The sequence below is a fragment of the Stenella coeruleoalba genome, assembly GCF_951394435.1.
Source record: "Stenella coeruleoalba genome assembly, chromosome: 14".
NCBI lineage: Eukaryota > Metazoa > Chordata > Mammalia > Artiodactyla > Delphinidae > Stenella > Stenella coeruleoalba.
The window spans coordinates 83,962,141-83,983,946 of NC_137160.1; the positions used below are offsets into that span (position 1 = coordinate 83,962,141).

The window sequence follows — 21,806 nt, forward strand, 5'->3', positions numbered from 1 at the left end:
CAAAGACCCAGAGGAGAGAGAAGATGGGGAGGGATAATGGGTTCTTAGAGGAGCGAATGACCCAGCTGGGTTTTGAAGTATGTGTAGGAGTTTTCCAGAGAGATGGGGCTCAGCGAACAGCAGGAGCCTCCATTTTAAGATGGAGCAGTAAGAAAACCAAACATGATGGGGGTGGGATGAACCCTTTGGTGTGGGGGGCTGAGGACTGGCTGGGTGAGGTTGGAAGAGAGGGTGGACCCTTCACAGGCACCAGGAGGCCGTGAGCTCTCCCTACACCCCACAAACATCACTGTGTGGGGTCTGTGCCACTGGCCCTAGGTGCCAAGTGGTGTCAATTCTGAGGCCACGCAGACAGGGGGATGGCAGAGATGAGCCTGTGGGCTGACACTTGTATCCCTGCCACCCCCGTATCACTCTGGTCTGACTACAGCTGAGGGAACTGCCATGGGATGCTTGGTGGCACCAGCAGGCACGGCCAACCCCTTGTGGCTGGTGTGGCCAGCACGACCTGACCCATCCTGGATTCCAGGTTGGGGTTGGCCTGCACCCGGGACCGGAGGGAGGGCCGGAGCTGGACAAGACTGTTTTCTGGCCCAACACTGCCACCTGCCTGTCGGCATCAGCACTACAGCCCAGGCGCCAAGCTGAGCCCTGCGGGGCTCCAAAGACCCCCTGCTCATTTTGCCGCACAGGTTCGCAGGGTAAACCTGGAGCTCCAGGGAGGGTGGGCAGAGTCCCCTGAGGACGCACATCTCTCCGCATGCCCAGGCCCACACCCTGGGGAGACGCGGTGCTGGGCTGACCACCAGTTCACAGGTTGGGCAGGGGATGGGAATTTCTGCATCCAGGGGGTCTCGGTTCTCTCCTCCACTGCTCCCCACACCCTGCCCCGCCCCAATCCTGCATGCACGTCCATGGCAAAGAATCACAGCCTCTCTGGAGCTCCGGCTCTGCTCCTGGAGGAACACAGCTCGTGTCTGAGACACGTTCTACCAAGGCTGCAAGATGCCAGTTGGCAGCTGCCTCAAGACGCAAGCTGGGAGGGAGGGTTGTTCTCTCTTCTGCCGCGTATCCAAAGCAGTGACGGCAAAGGGTCTGTTTGTTCCCTAACACGGTGTGGGCAGGAATAATTTTTAAAGTATTTAACAGTTAAGAGCTGACGATGGCCTTCTTGGATACCGTCACCATGGCTGTGAATATCTGACACCCTCCTCGTGGGTGTGAAAATTCAATACTCTCACCACGGGTGGGACTGTTCAAGGTCTGCACGGTGACATCCTTACCGTGGGTGTAAATATTCGCCTGCAGAGGGGAGAGACTGGTGAGTCAGGGGATGTGCCCTTGTCCCCCGCAGGGTTACACTCCAACCGTTCACACCCCCCCCCCCCGCCCCCACGGCCCAGTCGCCTGTCCTCCTGGCTGCCAGGGCCAAGAGAGAGAAGGAGCCTCTGTAAGTCGAGTATAATTCGCTTTTTAATGAGAAGAACGTGTGTAAATGACAGGACGCCACCGCCGTGCGCAGATGGCGGTCACAGAATCCCCTTCAAATTCATTCTGCCCAAGGAAGGGAGGGAGGGAGGACGCACGGGGGCTCGGGAGCTGGCAGCCCCGGCCCCACCTCGGTCCTGCGGACTATGGGGTCACCGACTGTTGGCCTGCGCACGCCTCTTGAACAGTAAGCAGAGATCGAAAGCACAGCAGCAATAATACTGGGTAAGTCCTTCCTTGCTTAAAACATCTGAATTAATTCATTGAAGGTATCAAAAATATACCCTGTAAACCAATATATCATTTACACCTGCCTTTCCTTCCCACCGCTGCGGCAACGATGTATGAAAAAAACAGTCCAGTTCCTCGGAGCAGCCGCTCACCCCAGGCCGCACCCGGCCCCGTCGCCCGCCCATCTGGCCTGACTTGGTTTCCAGCGGTCTTGTCGGCTGGGGCAGCCCGTGGGGACTGGGACAAGAGCGCTGGGGCCTGGACAGGGCCTGTGTCCGTCTGTCCAGAGTGCTAAGCGGGATGGGGACAGAGGGCGGGGGCGGGGGCTGCTAGGTCAGTTTAGACTTTGGTTCCAAATGCGTTAGGTGGGGAGGCAGTGGCGTGGGAGGTGCGTGGTCGTCCTGCTTTGGGTCCCTGGCCGCCCCGGCTGTGTGCGTGTGGCCGCCACACGCCTGCCGTGCCCCCTCCCCGGCCCCTCCCCTCCCGAGCACCAGGTAAACATCCCCTGAGTAAGGTCACTGCACAGGGCCAGCCGGGGCGGGAGTCGTAGTTAAGGCTTTAGACAGGCAAGGATGCCGGCTCTGGACGGACGGACGGACAGACGGGCGCACAGGCAGACTCAGGGGCTCCTTCCTCGGTGGGGGGAGTCGGCAGCCGCCCGCTGCTCCGGCCGCTCGCCGGCCCACCCCGTTCTGAGCCTCACTCGCTGTCGGAGAGCGTCTCGTACTGCGAGCAGAGCAGCGGCTTGGGCTCCTCGTCCCAGGCGTGATGGGGGCCAGCCAGGGGCCCGCTGCCCGCGGGGAGGCCAGGCGGGGGCGGGGAGGCCATGACCCCCGCCTGCAGCCGCATGATCAGAGGGTTGTAGGGGAACGGTGTGGACCCTGCGGAGAGGCCGGGAGAGAAGCCCCGGAGGCCCCGGTGAGCCTGGCGGCCCCCAGGGGCCCACCCACCCGCCTCCCCAGGAGCTGGGGCCTCGGCCTCCTGCCTCCCCACCCCTTCTATCTCCTGGAAGCTTTCTCAAACTGCCCACCTGGCCTCACTGCCAGCACTCCCACGCCATTCATGCCCGGCAGCCTGTCGCCTGGCCCAGCGGGAGCCGCCTCGCTCTTCCTGTCCTCGCCCCCCTGCGTCTGTCCTGCAGCCAAGAGCTCTCTTGGACCCGCGGGAGATCACGCACCTCCCCCAGGGACCTCCTCGCATGCACAGATAAGTCGGGGGCTCCCCTGAGGCCCCCCCAAGCCTGTGGGACCGGCCCTTGCCCACAGGCCTCTCTCTTCACTTCCCGAATCCTTCATCCTCGCTCTAAATCGTGCTCTTTCCCTCCACCTGGGCCCTCACGAGAAGCATCCTGACCATCTGCGAGCCCCAGTTCAGCTGGCCAGGGCCCTGGGCGAGTGTCTCAGAACAGGCCTGACCACGCGCTCTGCACACAGTAGGTGCTCGGGCAGCCGGCCAGGCCCACCTGCCCGCCCCCGGGGCCCACCTGCGGACGAGGGCCGGTCCTCCCACACGCGGTTGGTGAGTGGGGTCCGGCGGTTGCAGTCTCCCTCCGAGTGCACTGAGGAGACGGAGGGTGGCCGGTCCCCAGACGCCAGGCCTGGGGCCGGGGACTTGGCTTTTCGGCTGCTGGGTCTGCCAGAGACTTTGGCCTTCCCGCCACCACCTGCAGGGGGACACATGGGAAGGGGCCGAGTTGGACTGAGGACAGTGCTCGCACTGTAGAGGTGGCGGGGGTGGGTGGGTGAGGCCCTGGACCCCTGCTTCCCGGGCCCCCCGGGGAGGGGGAACAGCAGCCCAGCCCCCTGGGAAGCCAAGGAGATCAACCAGATGGCCAGCCCCAGCCGGGAGCCTGGATCTGGAGGGGTCTCTGCTAGGGGAGGGGGTAGAACTATTTGCAAAGCCCCCTCAGGCTGCCCCGAGGCCCCCTACCCGCCAGGGGCTAATACCTCAAGCACGGAGCCTCAGGCCTCTGGCTTGACCCTGACCACCGCCCCAGGACTGTGCTGGGGCTGGGCAGGCTGCAGGCCCTCTGCAGAGAAGCCAGGGCCCCTGAGGCCAGGCCTGGGCCCTCATTAAGTCCAGAAGCTTCCCAGGGCCACAGTGTCCAGGTCAGAAAACTGGCTCAAGAACTCTCTGCCTGGCCCTTGCTCTGATACGCAGAGTGTTGATCAGGGACCCAGGGCAGAGGGCGAGCCAGCCCGTCTGGTTTCCCTGATTCATGAGTTCGGATCTGGTACACAGATGCTGGTCTCCACCCCATCAGCCCCGAGGGCCAGCCGTGAACATGCTTGGTGGCCGCAGCAGACACCGGGCCCACTGGCCTGGCTGCCGTGAGCCCAAGGGTCCCCCCTGATCCACACAGAGAGAGTGGGTCCTCACTCCAGCCCGATCTCCCCCAAGGAGACACAAGCTGGGCCAGGACGTGGGCATCCCGGGACGAATGCCCAGCCGGGGAGGGAGGCAGGGCAGGGCTCGGGCAGCGGCGTGAGTGTTTTTAGAAAAGCGGCAGCTCCTTCGGGCCCAGCGGGCGCGGGCGGGCCGGGGCCACGCAGACACCTGGGGGGGTGTCCGCCCAGCTCGGGGTTACCCAACTCCAGGACCACGTCAAACACGCACAAAAATAGAGTCACAAGCTCCAAAGCTGGAGGGGGGTTGGTCAGAGGAACGCGGAGGGAGGCGGGAGGATTAATGACACCGGGGTGGGACAGACGGGGTGGAGGAGGCCTGCAGACCTGGCGAGGTGAGCGCGTGTTCCCTCCGTCCGTCAGCAGCGGTTACGGGCATAGCAGCGGGCAGGCTGGCACTGGCATTCAGAGGGTTAAAAGCATTGGCGCTGAGCGGGTGCTCCTCCCACTGATCATATTTACCCATGAGCGCCTTTCTAATAATGGCCTCCAGCCCCATGTTGGTGCTGGCATGTTCCTGCACCGCCTGGCTTCTGCAGGTCATGAGGCCTGGGAGAGAGACACACACACAAAGGGGGCCGCAGGGGCCGGGGGGACAAGGGGGAGAGAGGGAGAGAGAAGCAGAGAGGGAGAGAGGGAGGAGAAGAAAGAATACACAGTGAGCACATTTTGGCAAAGCAACGATTCTTGATTTCCCTGTCTTCCCCCCGTGGTTCCGCTGCAGGGTGGTGGGGGCGGACGGCTCCCTCTGACTCGGGCCCTGGAAGCCCTCAGGAATTCCCGGTGGGGGAAGAGGTGGGCTCGGGGTGGTTAGATGACCGCCCCCCCCAGCCTCATTCCTACTCTGCCCTTGGGGAAATCAGAAGCCCCTTCTGGATCCCTAACCCCCAGCTGGGGCTGCTTCTTTTTGAAAAAATCGAGTGGCCTTACAAAGGAACGGGGAGCGGGATCAGGGGGTCCCCTTATTTGGGGGAAGGGCTGCTGGGAAACTAAGACAAGCCAGAGCTCAGTGCTGGGCGCTGGGGGGTCCACCCTGGTTCCCGGGGGCTGCTGGGAGGAATGGAGGGAAGGTGACCAGATGGTCCTCCGGCCGCCCCTGCCTGCGAGGCCCGGGACCCTCAAGCCCCCTGTCTGCCCCCGCAGCTGGGCCTAACTCTCCTCCCACCCCCTCTCCCCGCCCGGGAGCCACAAGGAGAAAGAGGTGCAGAGACGGACGGTGGAGAGGGGGGTCCAGCCATGCAGTTACGTGCGTGCGGGGGGTCAGGGCAGAGCTGGAAACAATCACATGGCCGCCCCCGGCCCGGCCGCCCGGCACAGAGTGGTCCGATCAACAACTGTCCCTCACGAATCCTTCCAGACACCCACTTCAAAGTCACGCCAGTCACGCCTCGTTTTCTGTTTACCAGGTTTTCTGTCCCTCTCTTGTTTGCTTGTGAACCATTCTGGGGACGTCTGCAAACCCTGGGGAACGTGCCTCTTTTTGGCATTTTTGTTAAACCAGACTTTGCTTCCAAAAACCTCCGACGAAGCTCTCTGCCTGCCACTGGGCAAAGTTTTCACGGATTTGAAAACTTCCACTCCAGGTCAGTTGTATGATTACCAAGTGGCCGAATAACGGGTCTTGCTGACCCCTAACTCGTCTGTAAACTGGACCGATGGTTCCTGGGAGGCTCGGAGCAACACGGCAGCATCTAAAATCACATTTCTAAAGCCACAATTTGCTGTCTACGTTTTCACTTTCTTTTCTTCTTTTTAGTTTCAAGCTCATTCACAGCCACAGGACCCCTTGACGGGTTTTTAGCTGTGTCTCGGCCATGCCTCATCAGCACTTAAAAAAAGTCACGTCGGTCAAGGAAAAGCAAAATCTCCAGCGGGGGTGAGTGGGGCGGGGAGGGGGGAGAAGCATTTATGATCCTACAAACTAAGACACTGGGAAGTGGAAAAAAAAGATGTTAGGGATACAGGTCATGATGGTTCCTCGGTAGGCTGGCATCCTACGATCACAGACGTTACTGAACCTGCCACCCAAGGTCACGGGTCCATGGTCTGTCAGTGCTAGGCAGGAAGCTGACCGTCTCCAGTCCTAAAGCAGCAGAGACGGGGGTCTGGGGAAATTCTGTGTGTGTGGCCTAAACTGCTTTGAAAAATAGTTGAGTCTAATTTAGATGCAAGTTCCTTGTACCGCATGAATTTCTACACACACACGCACCTGGGTCAGTGTATGAGCATCTCTGAAATGGAAACATGAAAACATTCATTTCTGTCCATCTTGTTGTTTTGGCCGAATCGTCTCCTCCCCATTGCCCGAGGCTCACCCAGCGTCTAGTCTCTGGGTGGGTGGACATTCCCCAGTGGGGACCCCCATTTAGAGGCCCCGTGGCCCCCTGATAAAATCCAATGGCTGCCTTTTGCTCAGCACATTCCCAGAGCTGCGACGGCCCTCAGGGAAGGTCAGCACATCCCCCCAAAGATGCCTCGTTCCTCCCCATACCGGGCAGGCCTCTGGCGGAGGGTCAGCCCTGCCTGCTCTGGCTCAGCTGCTTCACACCAGACACCAGGTGTTTCCCCAAAGCCCCGTCCCAGTCCTTCTACAGAGGCAGCCGAAATGCACAGTGTAACCCCACAGGCTCCAAACCATCATAGAAGGCTTACGTTTCAGTGTAAAAATGTGTGTGAGGGCTTCCCTGGTGGTGCAGTGGTGGTTGAGAATCCGCCTGCCAATGCAGGTGACACGGGTTCAAGCCCTAGTCCGGGAAGATCCCACATGCCGCGGAGCAACTAAGCCTGTGCACCACAACTACTGAGCCTGCGCTCTAGAGCCCGCGAGCCACAACTACTGAGCCCACGCGCCTAGAGCCTGTGCTCCGCAACGAGAAGCCCGTGCACGGCAACAAAAAGTAGCCCCCGCTTGCTGCAACTAGAGAAAGCTCGTGTGCAGCAACGAAGACCGAACACAGTCAAAAATAAATAAATACAATAAATTTATATTTAAAAAAATGTGTGTGAATTTTACACTCATCTCTGGAATACATCTGCACTGTTTCCCCAGCTCCCTGGATGGAATTTTCCAGTAAAACCGATGCTCCACCTACAAAAAACGCCCACGTGCACACACAGGCCCACTCCACACACTCACATCTCCATCCGAGATCCCAACAGACAGGTTCCGGGTAGTTGTGTGTGATTCTAATTCTGTCCTACATGCACCAGAAGGCCTTGAAATTGAACTCCAAACAGACACTCCTCGCCAGACCCCGCCGGCCTCTTGTGTGTGTCTGCATCCCCACCGCAGAGGAGGGGACACACTTGAACTATGAAAGGCCACCTGTCACCATGGCTACGGCTGATGTGAGGCCCAGTGACCTCCGAGGCCTCACTCCCAAGTCTCCTTCCAGGTCCAGACACCCAGCTTGACCTCCCTGGGCGCACAGTGACGGGGGAGGGGCAGGGAGGGGACGGGCTGTCGGCCGAGCAGCCCAGGGTGACCGGGTTACCTGCTCCGGTGATGGCGGGCATGTTGAAGATCTCCGTCCCGGGCTGGCCGATATCTGGAGGGGGACGACGAGATGGGTGAGGCCTACAGGTCCCGGAAAGCACCTTCCCCCCTATGTCCCCTGTCTGGTCTCGGCAAGGTGCACCACCTGGGAGCTTGCGCAATGCAGACGGATTTAGCAGGGCTGGGGCAGGGCCTGAGAGTCGGCATTTCGAGCCAGCCCCCTGAGGCTGCTGACCTACTGGCCCAGGCACAACACTTGGCAAGGTTCTGGACTTAGCAGCCTGGGCCAGGGACTGTCTGCAAGGCTGCGACTCCAGCCCCAGAAAGAGAAAAGCCTCTGCAGGGCCCCGAGCTCCCCGCGCTAGTGAGTCTTCCGAGGCCGGGATGTGAGGTTCCGTCACTCGTTGCTTCACCCGCTCATGTGTTCTCTCGAGCAGCTGCTATGTGCCCGGCTCTGTGCTGACAGGGTAGAGCTAAGCTAGGATTTACGTCCAGTAACCGCATAAATGGGGAAAACAAATCACAGGTGTGAGGCGCATCGTGCGTGGGGTACACACGGGGTCCTCGTAAGGGCGTGACCCCGGTCTCTGGCGCCCACTACGAACAGACCTGTGCGTGCCAATACCCCCCGAGTGCCCCCCGTGTGCCGGGCATCATGCTGTGACAACCCAGCAAATGCCTACGGGAAAAGGAGGGACAACGCGGGCTCCCTGAACGTGAGGTGACGGGCCGGCGGGTCCACCCGGCTGTGCTAACCCCCAGCCCCTGGTGGCCCCGCCCCCAAGGAGGGTGGGCCCTGGTAGCCCCGCCCCCAAGGAGGGTGGGCCCCTTACTGTATTCTGGCTCGTTCCGGTTGTGGGTGTTCAGCTTCTTGTTGATCTCCTGCTTCTTGGATTTGACCATGGCCGAGTTGCTCTCGGTCAGCTTGCTGAAGAAGGCCGGCGGCTGGCTGGTGTTGCCGGGGGACTTGGAGCCCATCCTGCTGCGAGGGTCAGACACCCCAGGTCAGTTCCCTTGACGACGGGGAGCTTACCACCTGAGCTGCCTTAGAAATTCAGAATGAAGCTTCTCCCACCTCGTGCTTGCTTCCCCCACTTCTTAGGGCCCATGTCTTCCGAAATCCCCTCTGTCATCCACCTATCCTTGGGCTCAGGGTGTCTCTGCAGAGCCCCAGCTGCCCCGGTGGGCCACGCCTGTCTACCTGCAATAGCCGGACTCCCAGAAAAGAGCCTCGGGAACCAAAGTGGGCTCAGACCACGTCTGCCCCTGAGGTCAGGGGGCCCTTTCTCTCCACCTCCATCCCCCCCGCTCCCCGGGGCCCCAGTTTGGTCCAGTACACTTAGCTCTTTATTTCTCAGATCCTCAAGTGCCGGCAACAGGGGCCGGGCCTGAGCTAAGAGACCCCAGCCCAAGGCTCAGGAAGCAGCCGTGGAGGTCTGTCAAGTTTTGACCTTGTTTAGCGGGTCTGAGGCCCCCTGGCTGCACCCCAAAGCCCTTGCCAAGCCCCCAGCTGCACAGTGGTGGATCGAGGCCGCAGGTGGGCAAGGGCCCGAGTCCTGAGTGCCCCAGGAAGGGGAGGGGCTGCTGTGCAGGTACCTGGGCTCCACCTGCTCCCCGTGCCGGTACAGCAGTGGGTACACGGTGCTCCGGGGATGCCCGGGCTCTGCCATGCCCTCCGGCGGGGACACAGGTTCTATACCATCCTCACTGCTGCCCAAGGCTGACGTCTTGCTTGGCTCTGGAGACCTGGGCGGAGAGAGGGTCCCCGCGGTGGTCAGAGCTCAGGGCTCCCTCTTGAAAGGGGCGCATCCCTTTCTCCACTCCCCGCTAAGCCCTGCCTCGTTCTAAACCAGGGGTTAGCACGCTTTTCCTGCAAAGGGTCAGATAGCAAACATTTCAGGCGTCGTGGGCCACTTGTAGTCTCTGCTGTATATTCTCCTTCTTCAGAAACGTAAAATCATCTTTAGCTCGTGGGCCACGCAAGCACAGGCCGTGGGCTGAATCTGGCTGAACCCCTGCTGCACCCCGACGCTAGGGACCCCACCGTTCCCCCAAAGACATGCCGCTGTCTCCCCAACTCTGTGCGCCACCCGGAATGGCTCCTTCATCCTAGAGCGGGGGTCCCTCCCCGTTCCTCTCCTCTCTGACCAGGGAGCCCCCCAGGGGTAACCAGGAGTGCAAGTGTGTATGTGCCCGTTAGGAGGCGGCTCTCACATCACACGGCTCTGCTTCGAATCCCTGCTCCGCCACTTACTGGCTGCGTCCCTATAGGCAAGTGAATTCACTGCTCTGTGCCTCGGTTTCTTTGTCTGTGAAATGGGATAACACTGCCTACGCTTCCCAAGGTTGTGGTGAGGATCCTGGTTAACAGGTGTGAAGTATTCAGCTTGGTGCCTGGAATCCCCCCGAGTGTGGCGTATGTAACAGCTATTGTCCAGCGGCGCCGTGACCTTGAGCAAACTCCCTGGTCTCCCTGAACCTCGGTTTCTCATATGTGCAATGGCTCCAGGCGGGCCTCGCACTTTACTGGGCTCAAGCTTCCCGCAGCAGACACCTAACAGAGCCCTCTTGGTGGTGACCAGCAAGGGGCACCCTGTCTCCCACCGCCACTCACCTCTTGCCCCCTTCACTGTGGGGTGAGCCACGGGCCGGGGCGCCATGGTCCGGGGCTGGGAGGTAGAGGTCGCTGGGTGGGCGGCGAAGGTCCAGGACGGGGCAGCTGGCTCCAGGGAAGGAGTAAAGGGGGGCAGGGAGGGGCGCGCTGAGCTGCTGCGGGTGGTGCCGCGTGTAGTCCTGCGTGATGACCTCCTGTAGGCCAAGGGTCAGGGGACAGGAGCAGGGTCAGGCGCCAGCCATCTGCCAGAACCTTCCAGGCGGGGTGAGGGCTGGACTGAGCTTTGGGGGCAGAACCCGGGGGCTTGGTCCTTGGCTCCCCAGGGGGCTTCGGGCCTGCCCACACGGCCTCAATGCCCCCAAGTGCATGGGGTGGGGGCACTGGCCCGAGTCTCAAAGTGGGCCCCCAGGTGGGTCGGGTTCCCCTGCCCAGCGTGTGTAAGATGTGGATCGCGGCTGGGCTCGTGCACCTGAGGCTCCGTCAGCTGGATGAGGGGGCGGATATAGCACCTGAGTTTGAGACTCTGGGACCCCTGGCATGGCTTGCCCTCACCAACCCCCAGATCCCTGGCTCACTTCACCAGGACTCAGTTTACCCACCAGACAGTGCGTGGACCCTCCCCCCCCTTCCTCGGGGCCGGGTCCCACCCCAGGTACAAAGGCAATGAGGAGGGGGCAGAGGAGGGGTAGTTACACTGATGTGCTGTGCCAGCGTGACCACCCGCTGGTGACCTTTGACCCCTGGCGTGGTCTGGAGCAGCGGGCTGGACGAGGGCTGGCTCTCGGGCAGCGGCCGCAGGTGTGGGAGGTGTGCAGCCTCGCCGCTGAGCTTCCCCGGGCCTGCGGGCAGAGCAGAGCAGGTCAGGGCGTGGCTGAGGGGCGCGAGGCGTGTGCCTGGCGGGGCTGCTGCCCTCAGAGCCCGGCTCTGCCCTCTGAGCTGTGGTGCGAGGCCGATTCCGCCACCTCTGAGTGCCTCAGTTTCCCCACCTGCGCGATGGGGTGACAACTGTCCCTGTCTCACACGCGGGGGGGCGGGAGGGGGCTCGGAGGCAGGGCGGGACCCTACCTGGCTGCTTGTGCCGCAGGTCCCCTTCCAGGTGGCTCTTGTCGAGTTCCTCCAGGTGCTTGGGGAGCCCCTTGTCATGGGTCAGGCTGGGTGAGCTCACGGGGCTGACGGGCTCCACCCCATCAGGGCTGTAGCCACCGCCGTGGTAACCTGAAGCCGGGTGAGGCCACGAGTCAGGCAAGCGCCAGGGCCAGGCTGCCCCTCCCAGCCTCCCCTCCCACACTGGCGGGGTCCCCCAGGCCGGGGGTGGGAGCTGGGGCCAAGGGAGAGAGAGGGAGTGAGCCAGCGTGGGGTCTGCTGGCCGGCCAGGGGTGGGGGCAGAGTGAGAAAAGAGGGACGGGGGCTGCAGGGAGAGAGGGCTGTAGAGAGAGCTGGACACGGAAGCAGCGCAGAGAACAGGACGTACAGGCAGGAGGGCGGAGGGGCACAGGGAGAGATCCAAGCAGAGGGAGAGCTGGACAGCAGCACAGGTGGGAAAAGGGACGGAGACGGAACCCGGTGGTGCTGGCGGGCCAGGGGCGGGCAGAGTGACGGGGGAGGATGAGGCTCTGCGAAGGGAGTGTAGGGGCAGCGGACGGGCAGTGAGGGAGTGAGGTCGGTGAGGGCTGGGGCGGGAGCGACACTCAGGTCCCAGTGTCCCCGCCGGGCCACAGCCCCGCTCCAGCATGGAGGACGCCCCTCGTCCCCGGGGCTGCTGGCTGGTGGATTGACAAGGGGAGCGTGGGGCAGAGTACCCCCAAGACGCCCTCACGACCTGGGCAGGACGCAGGGGGCAGGTTCCCAGCTCCTCCTGGAGAGTGGCGGCGCTCCCCCCCACCCCGTCTTCTCTGCACCGAATGCCGGGGGGCGGGAGGCATCGGCCTGCGCCCCTCTGCAGCCCCGCTCCCCAGACAAAGGCGCAAAGGGGGAGATGGGAGGCGCGGCTAAAGTCAAAATCACAGATCCATTCATTAAAGGAAAAAAAGCGAAAATCCAAAACAACACAAAAAAATCATGATAAAACGATGTGCAAAGGATGAGGCTGCCCCCCCGCTCAGAGCGGGTGTGCGCGGCTGGAGGAACCATCAGAGCGTGCAATCGACGAAGACGACTTTCAAAACAAAAAACCAAAACCAACGAAAAATGGGGGAAAAATAAAAAGCAGAGATCTGAAAATATCTTTAGGCCACAAGACGGAGCGGGTGGGCGGTGGGGCCAGGAGTCTTACCATCGCGAGGGGAGTCGTTGGCCAGCGAACCTCCTTCTCGCGGCCCTTTATCGTGAGCAATTTGACGCATGATTATCGCGTCTATGAAGGTGGCCGCTGTCAGGGTGGTCTTACCCAGAGAACGGAGTTCCAATTCCTGGATGGAAAAGGGTTTACTTTGAGTCTTTTCCCGGTGCAGGTCCGAGGCCGAGGCGGGCGGCGCTGGCTGGTCCGGGCTGGCGTGGTGGGGCGTGATGCCCTTCGCCGGGGCGCGGGCGATGGCTGCGTGGCCGGAGCCAGGCGGCGCCAGGGGCCGGGGCTCGGAGCCCTTGCCGGGGGAGGACGCGGGCTCCAGCCCCGCGCGGGCTGGGGGCTTGGCGAGGAAGGTGTGGCCGGCGTCTGCTCGGGGCCGCTCGGGCCGGGTGACCCGCGGGGCCTCCTTAGGCAGCAAGACAGGCTCCAGGAGGGTGGGGTAGACCCCGTCGAGGGTGCCACCCAGTGGGCAGTGGGTGGCGGGTGGGAATGTGGCGGCCGGGCGGACAGGCGAGGAGGTGGAGGTGGACCTGGGGGAGGAGAGAGGGAGGGTCAGCGGCTGCGCGAGTCACAGCCGGGGCCTGTGAGGCCGAGGCAGGGTCACTCCCTCACTTTGACACCCTGCGGAGTCTCCCCTGCCCGGAAGAGCTCCCACTCTCCCTACTGCTCTCAGAATAAATGCTGCCTACCGTGACCTGCGAGCCCCCGTGCCATGTGGCCTCACCTACACCATCCACCTGCCGTCCATCCAGCCCATCGGCTCGTCAGCCGAAAACTTTTTACTGAGCACCTACTACGTGTCAGGCGCCGTTCTAGACACTGGGGTACGGCAGTGCACAGAACAGACAACAGCACCGTACGTTCTAGGTGAGAAGACAGACTACGCACGTCTTAATGGGATAACGTGATAAATTAAACCCCTATCAGTGTGGCAACTGCTCGGTGAACGAGTCTGGGTCACGTTCTGCTACGAGAATGGCAAGGGAGCCCTTAGGCAGGGCTCACAGAGGACTCTGAGGGGCTGGCACATGCGCTGGGGAGGAAATGAGGGAGCCACAGGGCAAAGGCCCAGAGGGCGGGCTAGGGCGGGTGGTTAAAGGACAGGGCAGTGGGGCCACACAGGGCTCCCTGTCGTCCCCTCTGCCTGGAGCGCTCTTCCTTACCCCAGAGGCTTATGGGTCTAGCCCACAAGCCCTCAGAGGGCACTGCATGCGTCACCCATTACCGTGTCCCCCGTACCCAGCACAGGGCAGGAGACCCACCGCAGGCCTACCAGGAAGAAGGAGTGCACAGATGCCCTCTCTCTGACCTTCACAGGGTCAATGTAACTATCCCTGCTCTGCAGATGAGGAAACAGGCTTGGACGTGAGCTGGCCCGACACCATCTCTTGTGGCCTGCCAAGCCTAGCGTTTTCCATGAGGAAGCCTTGTGCTAACCCTCTCTCCCAGGGGTCTTAATTCAGCTTGATGTCCCTGCTATAGCCTCTCCCTGGTGGTTGCTGGTGGGAGCTCACGCCTGGGTGCCCCACTCTGAGACTCAGGCGCTCCTTCCATGCGTACCCGCTGGGGACCTGACTCAGAGGGGACAAGCCTGTGTGCTTGGGAAATGATGTCATTTTTCATAATGGGAATGGTGGTGGGGAAGGTATGATTTAGACTAGCCAAATGGAAGCACGCTTGCATGAACGGATACTTCATTTTGGAAGAAGCAGCCGCCTCTGAACTGTCGCTGGTGGGCAGGGGTATCGGGGAGGCTCCCTCCCCCGTCAGGCAGCTCTGCCCACAGACCTTGGGCAGGGGGTGGGAGGTGGGTCTTGGGCCTGTTGTGATAGGAAGTGGACTCCGGGGGGTGGCGGGGGGGACACATATGGGACCTCTGCAGCTTCTCCCATCTTCACGGAACCTCTGGACTTTGTCCAGGCAAGAGAGACACCATCTCCTCCCTGTAGGGCCCTGCTGAATCCTAGGAGGAACGAGAAAGGCCCTCCTCACAGGCCTCACTCTGCCTCTCCCTCTCCGCTCCAGACTCCATTCCTGAACTCGACGACCTACCCAACTACTCCCCCATCCACCCACCCAACTCGTCATCCATCTACCCACCCAACCCCCCCAGCCATCTACCCAACTCATCACCTGTCCACCTACCCATCTATCCACCCACCTCCCCACCTACCTACCTAACCCAACCCAACCACCCATCCACCCACCTACTCAACCCATCACCTATCTACTCACCCATCTACCCATCCATCCACCTACCTGCTCACCCATCTAACCCAACCTCCATCCAATTACCCACCATCTGTTCACCCACCTCCATCCATCCACCTATTCACCTAGCTCTCTAACACAACCGTCCATCCATCCACCCACCCACCCGCTGTTATCATCCATCTACCCCCCACCTGCCCGTTCATCTAGCTCCGCCACCCATCTATCCACCACTGACCCACCTAGGCATCTACCTACTCGCCTGTCATCCACCCACTTACCCACCCAAAGTCTATTATCCACCCGTCCATCCATTCATCTATCCACCCACCCATCCAACTAACCCAATCACCCATCTCTTTACCTTCTCACCCACCTACCTGCCCAGCCATCGCTCACTCTCCCGTATACCTCCCAACCCATCGGTATACTTGTGCATCCCCCCAACCTGTATCCAGTGACCGCCCCCCCCCCCGCCTGTCCCCTCCCCTGTGCCAACCTGGCCCACCTCAGGACCGTGGGCGTGCTGGGCTCCACGGAGGTGATAATGCTCTTCATGCCCGTGTTGTGCAGCACGCTGGGCCTCTGCTGGATGGCGTCCTGGGTCCGGGGTGAGATGGGCGAGTGCTGGTGGGAGTGGGAGGCGGGGCGGCTGCCGCTGCTCCCACCCCCACCGCCGCCGCCGCCACCGCCGCCGCCGCCGCCACTCTGCTCCGTACCTGGTGGAAACAAGCCGTGGGATCAGAGGGGCGGGCCACGCGCAGCCACAGGGACCGCTGGGGCGCGTGCTGGCGGCTCCGCCGTCCTACCGGGCCTCCAGATGGGCGCGTGCTCCACCGTGGTGGTAGACGCGAGGATGGACTTCTCCCGTTCCCGCTCCCTCTCGGACGAGGACGTGGCCGTGGGTTTTGTCAAGTGGGTGGGGCCTCCTGGAAACCCAAAGGCCTGTGGCTCAGCCCCGGACACAGGAAGGGCTCTGGATTTGTCTTCCAGGGTGGAACAGAGAGGGCAAGGCATCTGCCCGAGGACACCCAGAACGGGGTGGGGGCCTCACCTGGGGAGAGCGGGGAGCTGCTGAGCCGGCTGCTGAAGTGCTGCGGTGCCGTGGGGAGGTAGGCTAGGCGGTCCATGGCGGTGGCTGGAGTGCCTGGTGTCGGGGGCACCAGCACAGGCAGGTGTGGCACTTGGGACAGGTCGATGATGCCTGTGAGAGAGGAGGTGGGGCCGGGCTGCAGCGGTCGGGGGAGGAGAGGGGCCAGGCTGCCTCCTGGCTGGACCACCCCAGCCGGTGGAGCGCCGCGTGTCCTCTGAGAAGCAGCACGGTCGGATGCTCCCTCCTTGGTCCCCGCACCGGGCCCGCAGGACCCTTCTCTGAATGCCGGGTGCTCACAGCACCCCGTCCCTTCGCTCCCAAACCCTGAAGTGGATGTGGCTTGCAGTTGGCAGCCCTGCATACCTCGCTATGCCCGTTTTGCTCTTTTGGTGTGCTCTTGGTGTGCCCTTTTTGCCTTTGACCCTATGCAGTCCTTTCCTGGTACTCAATCCCCACTGTATGAAATACCTAGTGTGACCAGTTTTACCAACTGGACCGTAACTAGTACTTGGTTGTTCCGGAAGCACATTCCAGAAGTGTTTCCACAGGGCGACTGTAATATGCATATGCAAAGCAACCACGGGCTGGTTTCGACTCAAGGGAACCTGAAGTTCAAACAGCCTCACATTTCCATCTTTTTTTTTAAACTCCGGGGACCACACATACCAAGAGGACACAAGCACGTGCAGAGCCCGTGTGTGTGCATCCAGGACACACAGCACACACAACCTTGCACCACCTGCCAGGTCTGTGTGTGCTCTCAGCGCAGTGATACAACCCGAGCCTCTAAGGCAGCTGCTCTAGCCGCCTCGGCAGGGACAGACGTGCACGCGTGGGCACGCACGTGTCCTGTGCTCTCAGGACCCTGCGCAGACCAGGAATAAGGCCAATTCTGGGGGGTGGGTTCTGCCCACCCACGTGACTGGCAGCGCTCTGCCCCACCCACCTCGCGGGCCGGCGGCGTAGTTGAGCGCCAACGAGGACTCGCGGGGCGACAGGCCCCTCAGCATGTCAGCTCGCTGGGCCATGGCGGTGGCCGCGTTGTGGTGCATCTGCTGCGAGGTGATGTAGTCGTTGATGATTGTCTGGCGGTTCTCCAGTGCCGCCGTGTCGGGGTAGCCGCGGATGAGGTAAGGCGGGTACAGGTGTGGGTAGGTGGGGTTGGGGGCCAGGTGCCGGGGCAGGTAATAGGCAGCGGCTGCTGGGAGAAGGGGAGCAAGGTCAGGCCGGCCCACACTTCGGCTGGGAATGCCACCCCACCCCGCCGGTCTCAATGCCCTCACAGCTTCTCCCAAACACCCCCCAGAACACAGAACTGAGAGCCTAGAAGGAGAAAAACCCTCGCTGCCCCAACACACATGTGGGCGCCTCTGACTGATAATGTTCTTTGGACGGAAATCCCCCCAAACACAGGGCATCCAAAATGGGGATCACTAAAATACCTAAGGGCTGCATCCTTCTAAACGGATTTTCAGATCACGTCCGTCTGGGGAACGCTCACCCTTGAGCCCTCTTTTGATACATTTGCAATTTTAAAGGCACTGATAAGTTCCGCAGGAAAAGAAAACCACTGAAAAACGTTTAACCCAGCATGTCCCTCAGACCCCTAAGAGAAATTCTGTTTCTCACCTAAACTGTTGACATGATTACACTGTTGGGTCTCCCCCCCACCATGCCTCAGTTTCCCCACCTAGTGGCAGCTAGTTGATGCCCGAGGAGCCCTCGGGCTGACACTGATGCCGCAGGGTTCTATGGGTCCGGGACAATCACCTGCATCCAGAGGGATCCCACGGGGTATGGAGGTGGGGTCAAAGGCCAGCGGGATGTGGCCGCGGTACAGGTCCACGCCACTCACACCCCGGAGCAGGTGCTCGTAGGGCGACATGGGGTGGGGGTGGTGCTCAGGCACAGTGCCGTGCGGGGACTTGGCAATCTCACGGGGCGTGGACGTCAGCTTCCGATCCTGGGACGCCTTGCTGGACGAGAGGCTGCCTGTGGGGACGGGCCAAGTGGGGATGGCATCAGACCTCTGTGCCGTAGGTGTCCCAGCCTCCAACACGGGGGCTGCCAAGGCTAGCGCTTAGGGGAAGTCATTTGAGGGTAGGGTCTCTGGGATCCCCAGGGACCAGGCCTCGTCATCCATCCATTTGCGTCTAGTTCATTTTTCCTTTTATTTATTCATTCACTCACTTGCTTCTGTTTTTTAGCTCTTTTAAAAAGTTCATTCTTTCTTTCCTTCGTTCCCTTTCTTGTACATTCCTTCAATCAACCAAAAATATTTATTAAGTGCCTACGACATGCCGAGCACTTTCTAAGCGCTAGGGCTCCCCCGCTGAACAAAACAGAAAAATCCCGGCCCCCGTGGGGCTGACATTCAATGCACGAGACAGATGATCAACTAGTCATCGAAAAAGAATCTCAGAGAAATAAATGCTCTGAAGAAAATTTTTAAATGTGACAGAATGTGACCAGAATACTGAAGGGGGGAGGGTGGTCATAAGAGGCCTCCCTGAGGATGTGACATTTGAACAGAGTCCTGAAGGGCGCAAAAGAAACCAGTTAGGTAAAGATCTGAAAGGCGGGTGGTGGGCGGGGGCGGATTTCAGGCACAGGGGACAGCACGTGCAAAGGTCTTGAGCAAAGAATGAGCTGAGTGTGGTCAAGGAAGAGACATAAAGCAGCAGATAAAGGAATGTGGCAGTAAGATGGAAAGGTGGGTGGGGCGGGATCCTGCAGGCTCCCAAGGCCATGGCGGGAAAGGGTGACTTTTTCCTAAGTGCAGTGAGAAGTCACTAGAAAGATTTAAGCAGAACAGTGGCGTAATCTGATGTAAATATTTCAAAAAAGTATTCAGGCTGCCGTTTGGGGAGCAGATTATTAGCAGGACAAGAGAGAAGTCAGGGAAGCCGGGTGATCTGGAGGTGGCCGAGAGATGGAGAGAAGCCTGAGGATGGTTTGGAGGTAGAAGCCACTGGTCTGGCAGGTGGAATGGATGTGGTGGCCCCGAGGATGCTCCTGAGCTAAGGAGTGGATGGTAAGGCAGTTTCAGAGACCGGAGCCCACCGAGGCCCCGCCCCACCCCGTGGCCCCGCCCCACCCCGTGGCCCCGCCCCACCTCGCGCCCCGCCCCACCTCGCGCCCCGCCCCACCTCGCGCCCCGCCCCACGCACCCTCCTGCAGGCGCGGGGTTGGCTCCCGTGTGGTCACCGGTGATCCGCGGGGCAGGTGGCTGGCGAAGGGCGCCGCGTGGTCCTCGTAGGTCAGGGGGCTCTGCCGTGGCTTGCCCAGCTCAGGCACGATGACCGGGGCCCCCCGGGTGATGGAGCCCCCCGAGCTGCTGACAGCGCCCGGCCGGCTCTTCAGACTCTCCTCGTAGCAGGCGCGCTCCAGCGCCCGGGTGTCGGCCATCACGTCCAACGGGTGCACCGCCGGGAACGTCCGGCCGGGGCTGCCGATGATGGAGCGCACGTCGTGCTTTTTGGAGCCGGTGGAGGACGTGCTGGTGTCATACTTGAGCGGGGTGCCCTGAGGGGCAAGGGGGGGCTAAGCATCAGCTACACAACCGCTCTGAGCCTCAGTTTCTCAGCTATGAAATGGGAGCGACATCTCATGCCTCCAGGGGCGGGGGAGGAAGGGCTTTGCTAAGCCTAAGATGAGCGCACACCTGTCCCTGCCCTGCCCACCCCTGTCCTGGACCCTGGCCACCGGAGCCACCTGGGGGGCTGCAGAAGGGGGCACAAAGTTCAGAGGTCAGCCCTTCCTGGAGCAAGTGGGGGAACCTCTGTTGGCCCTTGGGGTTTGCTGGCAGGAGACTTAACACCCCCATGAGGGCAAATAACTTCTTCCTGTCAGTCTGGGACCCTCGGCGGCCCACCCAATGCCAAGCCAGAAAAGCCAGCCGCAAAATCCAGTTCCACCGCCCTGAGGCTCAAGTCTCAGCGGTCAGGGCACAGGTTTATGTTTGCTCCGTCGCCAGAAAGGGCAGCTGAAGAAACGGGTCACGGACGAGCTGCAGCCCGGCCGCCTGGGAGAAGACCCCACCCTGTCTGCGCAGGCCGGGGAAACGCAGGATACGGTGGGCTCTGCGTCTTTGCCAAGTAAGAGAACTCTGCTTTTATTCAGGAGTGGTTTTTTTTTGTTTTTTGCCGTACGCGGGCCTCTCACTGTCGTGGCCTCTCCCGTTGCGGAGCACAGGCTCCGGACGCGCAGGCTCAGCGGCCATGGCTCACGGGCCCAGCCGCTCCACGGCATGTGGGATCTTCCCGGACCGGGGCACGAACCCGTGACCCCTGCATTGGCAGGCGGACTCTCAACCACGGCGCCACCAGGGAAGCCCTTCGGGAGTGTTTTAATTACTTTCTTAAGAAGGGGAAGTGCCCTTATTTTAAAAAGAATATTCCAGAATCAGACTGGCCTCCCTTTTGGATCCATGGTGGACTCCTGCCAATGGCTTTACAACTGCCCAGAGGCCGAGCGCCAAACTCGTCCCCTGGCCTTCGACAATCTTCCCACCGCTCCCGCCTTCTCCTGGGGCACCTCTGTGCCGTTAGCTAACTGTAGGCCTCCTGGACACCCTCCCCAGTCCCTGCCACCTCACAGCCACGCAGCCCCCGATGGATCCCACGCTCCTTCCTCATTCACATCAGCCACCTCTGACCAAGGGAAGAGACACTGGTTCTTAGGTGGTTTCCACCGACCAGCTCCTCACACAATCAGAGCTCATCTTCCCCTACCAGGCTGGGGCCTCTGGGGGGCCAGAGCCACGGGGGTGGGGGTAGGGTGAGGTGCAACATGCTGGTGGGAGAAGTGGATGCCAAGAAGCAAAGACGTTGCAGATTTAGGGACATCTGGATTTGAGATGCACAACTGCCGTTTACTTGCTGTGTGACCCTGGACAAGCTGTTTAACCTCTCTGAACCTGTTTGCTCACCACTAAAATGAGGATAGTAAGAGAACTACCTCAGAGTGCTGCTGTGAGGGTTAGATAAGTCATGATGTCTTATGGTCATGGATCGGGGGTTCGATCCATGACCGGTGTTCATTATCACATCTAGCTCTGGGGTCTGGCAAGCTTCTTGACCTCTCTGGACCTCAGTTTCTCCACCTGGAGAATGGGGATGATAGCCATGACTCTCCTGGGCTGTAAATACAAGTGAACGAGGTCGTGGATATAGTCTAAAGGCCTTGGCATGGAATCTGGAACGGACGTGATGACGGTCAGTGATGAGCAGCTGTGTGATCCTGGGCATGGCACTCCACGAGTCTGGGCCTCAGTTTCCCCATTTGTAGGGGCCAGAGCGGTGCCCATCAGCACCCGCCGCCCCGATCTTGGCCCAGCCGCCCAGCCCCGCGCCCGTACCTGCGTGATGGAGCCCTCCTTGAGCGGCCGCGGGGCCAGGGGCAGGTCAGGTGTGCGCCGCAGCTCCTCCCGTGGAATCTCATGGATGGAGCGGCCGGCCTCCTTCACCGTCGCCACCAGGCCCTCGTGGGCCGGCTTCAGCTTCAGGGGGCCCAGGGCCTCCAAGGGCCGGGCCTTGTAGGCCTCGGCCAGGTCCCGTGGGGGCGGGGGGGGCGGGGGCGGCGTGCCCTCACGCTTCAGGAGCTTGGCCTCCCGACGCTGGTAGTCTTCCTGGGCCTCCACGTAGGATCGTGGGATCCCTGCCGGGGAGGACGGGGCGTTGACCCTTGCACCTGCACCCCACCTCACCCATCCTAACCTGGGGCCTCCATGCTGGCAGACTCTGGAGCCAGACTACCTGGGTTCAGGCCCTCACTTGCTGTGTGACCTTGAGCACATGACTTGCCCTCTCTGAGCCTCAATTTCTTCACATATAGAATGGGAGGAGTAACTGAAACCCCTCACCAAGTCATGAACATTCAGTGAGCTAACATAGATAAGATGCATAGAATGGGGCTCTCAGTAGCTGGTTTGCCACTGACCAGCCAGGAGAACCCGGGCAGGGTATCTGACCTCTTTGATCCTC

At 61.1% G+C, this 21,806-nt stretch overlaps 1 protein-coding gene across 1 annotated transcript in view; it reads right to left on the reverse strand.

Moving 5' to 3' along the window:
• Positions 1–2,205: 2,205 nt before the first annotated feature.
• The window catches only part of NCOR2 (nuclear receptor corepressor 2), a 221,230-nt gene continuing 201,629 nt past the window's right edge, over positions 2,206–21,806 (reverse strand). Inside the window, exons 33-49 of the mRNA XM_079943178.1 lie at positions 21,182–21,480; positions 18,993–19,347; positions 17,593–17,814; positions 16,769–17,023; positions 15,784–15,933; positions 15,539–15,658; positions 15,238–15,448; positions 12,507–13,048; positions 11,300–11,449; positions 10,928–11,073; positions 10,235–10,428; positions 9,217–9,366; positions 8,454–8,602; positions 7,619–7,672; positions 4,452–4,673; positions 3,203–3,382; positions 2,206–2,600 (exon numbers count right to left, since the gene is read on the reverse strand). Of these exons, the coding sequence (XP_079799304.1) occupies positions 2,419–2,600; positions 3,203–3,382; positions 4,452–4,673; positions 7,619–7,672; positions 8,454–8,602; positions 9,217–9,366; positions 10,235–10,428; positions 10,928–11,073; positions 11,300–11,449; positions 12,507–13,048; positions 15,238–15,448; positions 15,539–15,658; positions 15,784–15,933; positions 16,769–17,023; positions 17,593–17,814; positions 18,993–19,347; positions 21,182–21,480 (3,581 nt within the window). The 3' untranslated portion in view covers positions 2,206–2,418. The remainder of the gene's footprint in view (positions 2,601–3,202; positions 3,383–4,451; positions 4,674–7,618; positions 7,673–8,453; positions 8,603–9,216; positions 9,367–10,234; positions 10,429–10,927; positions 11,074–11,299; positions 11,450–12,506; positions 13,049–15,237; positions 15,449–15,538; positions 15,659–15,783; positions 15,934–16,768; positions 17,024–17,592; positions 17,815–18,992; positions 19,348–21,181; positions 21,481–21,806) is intronic.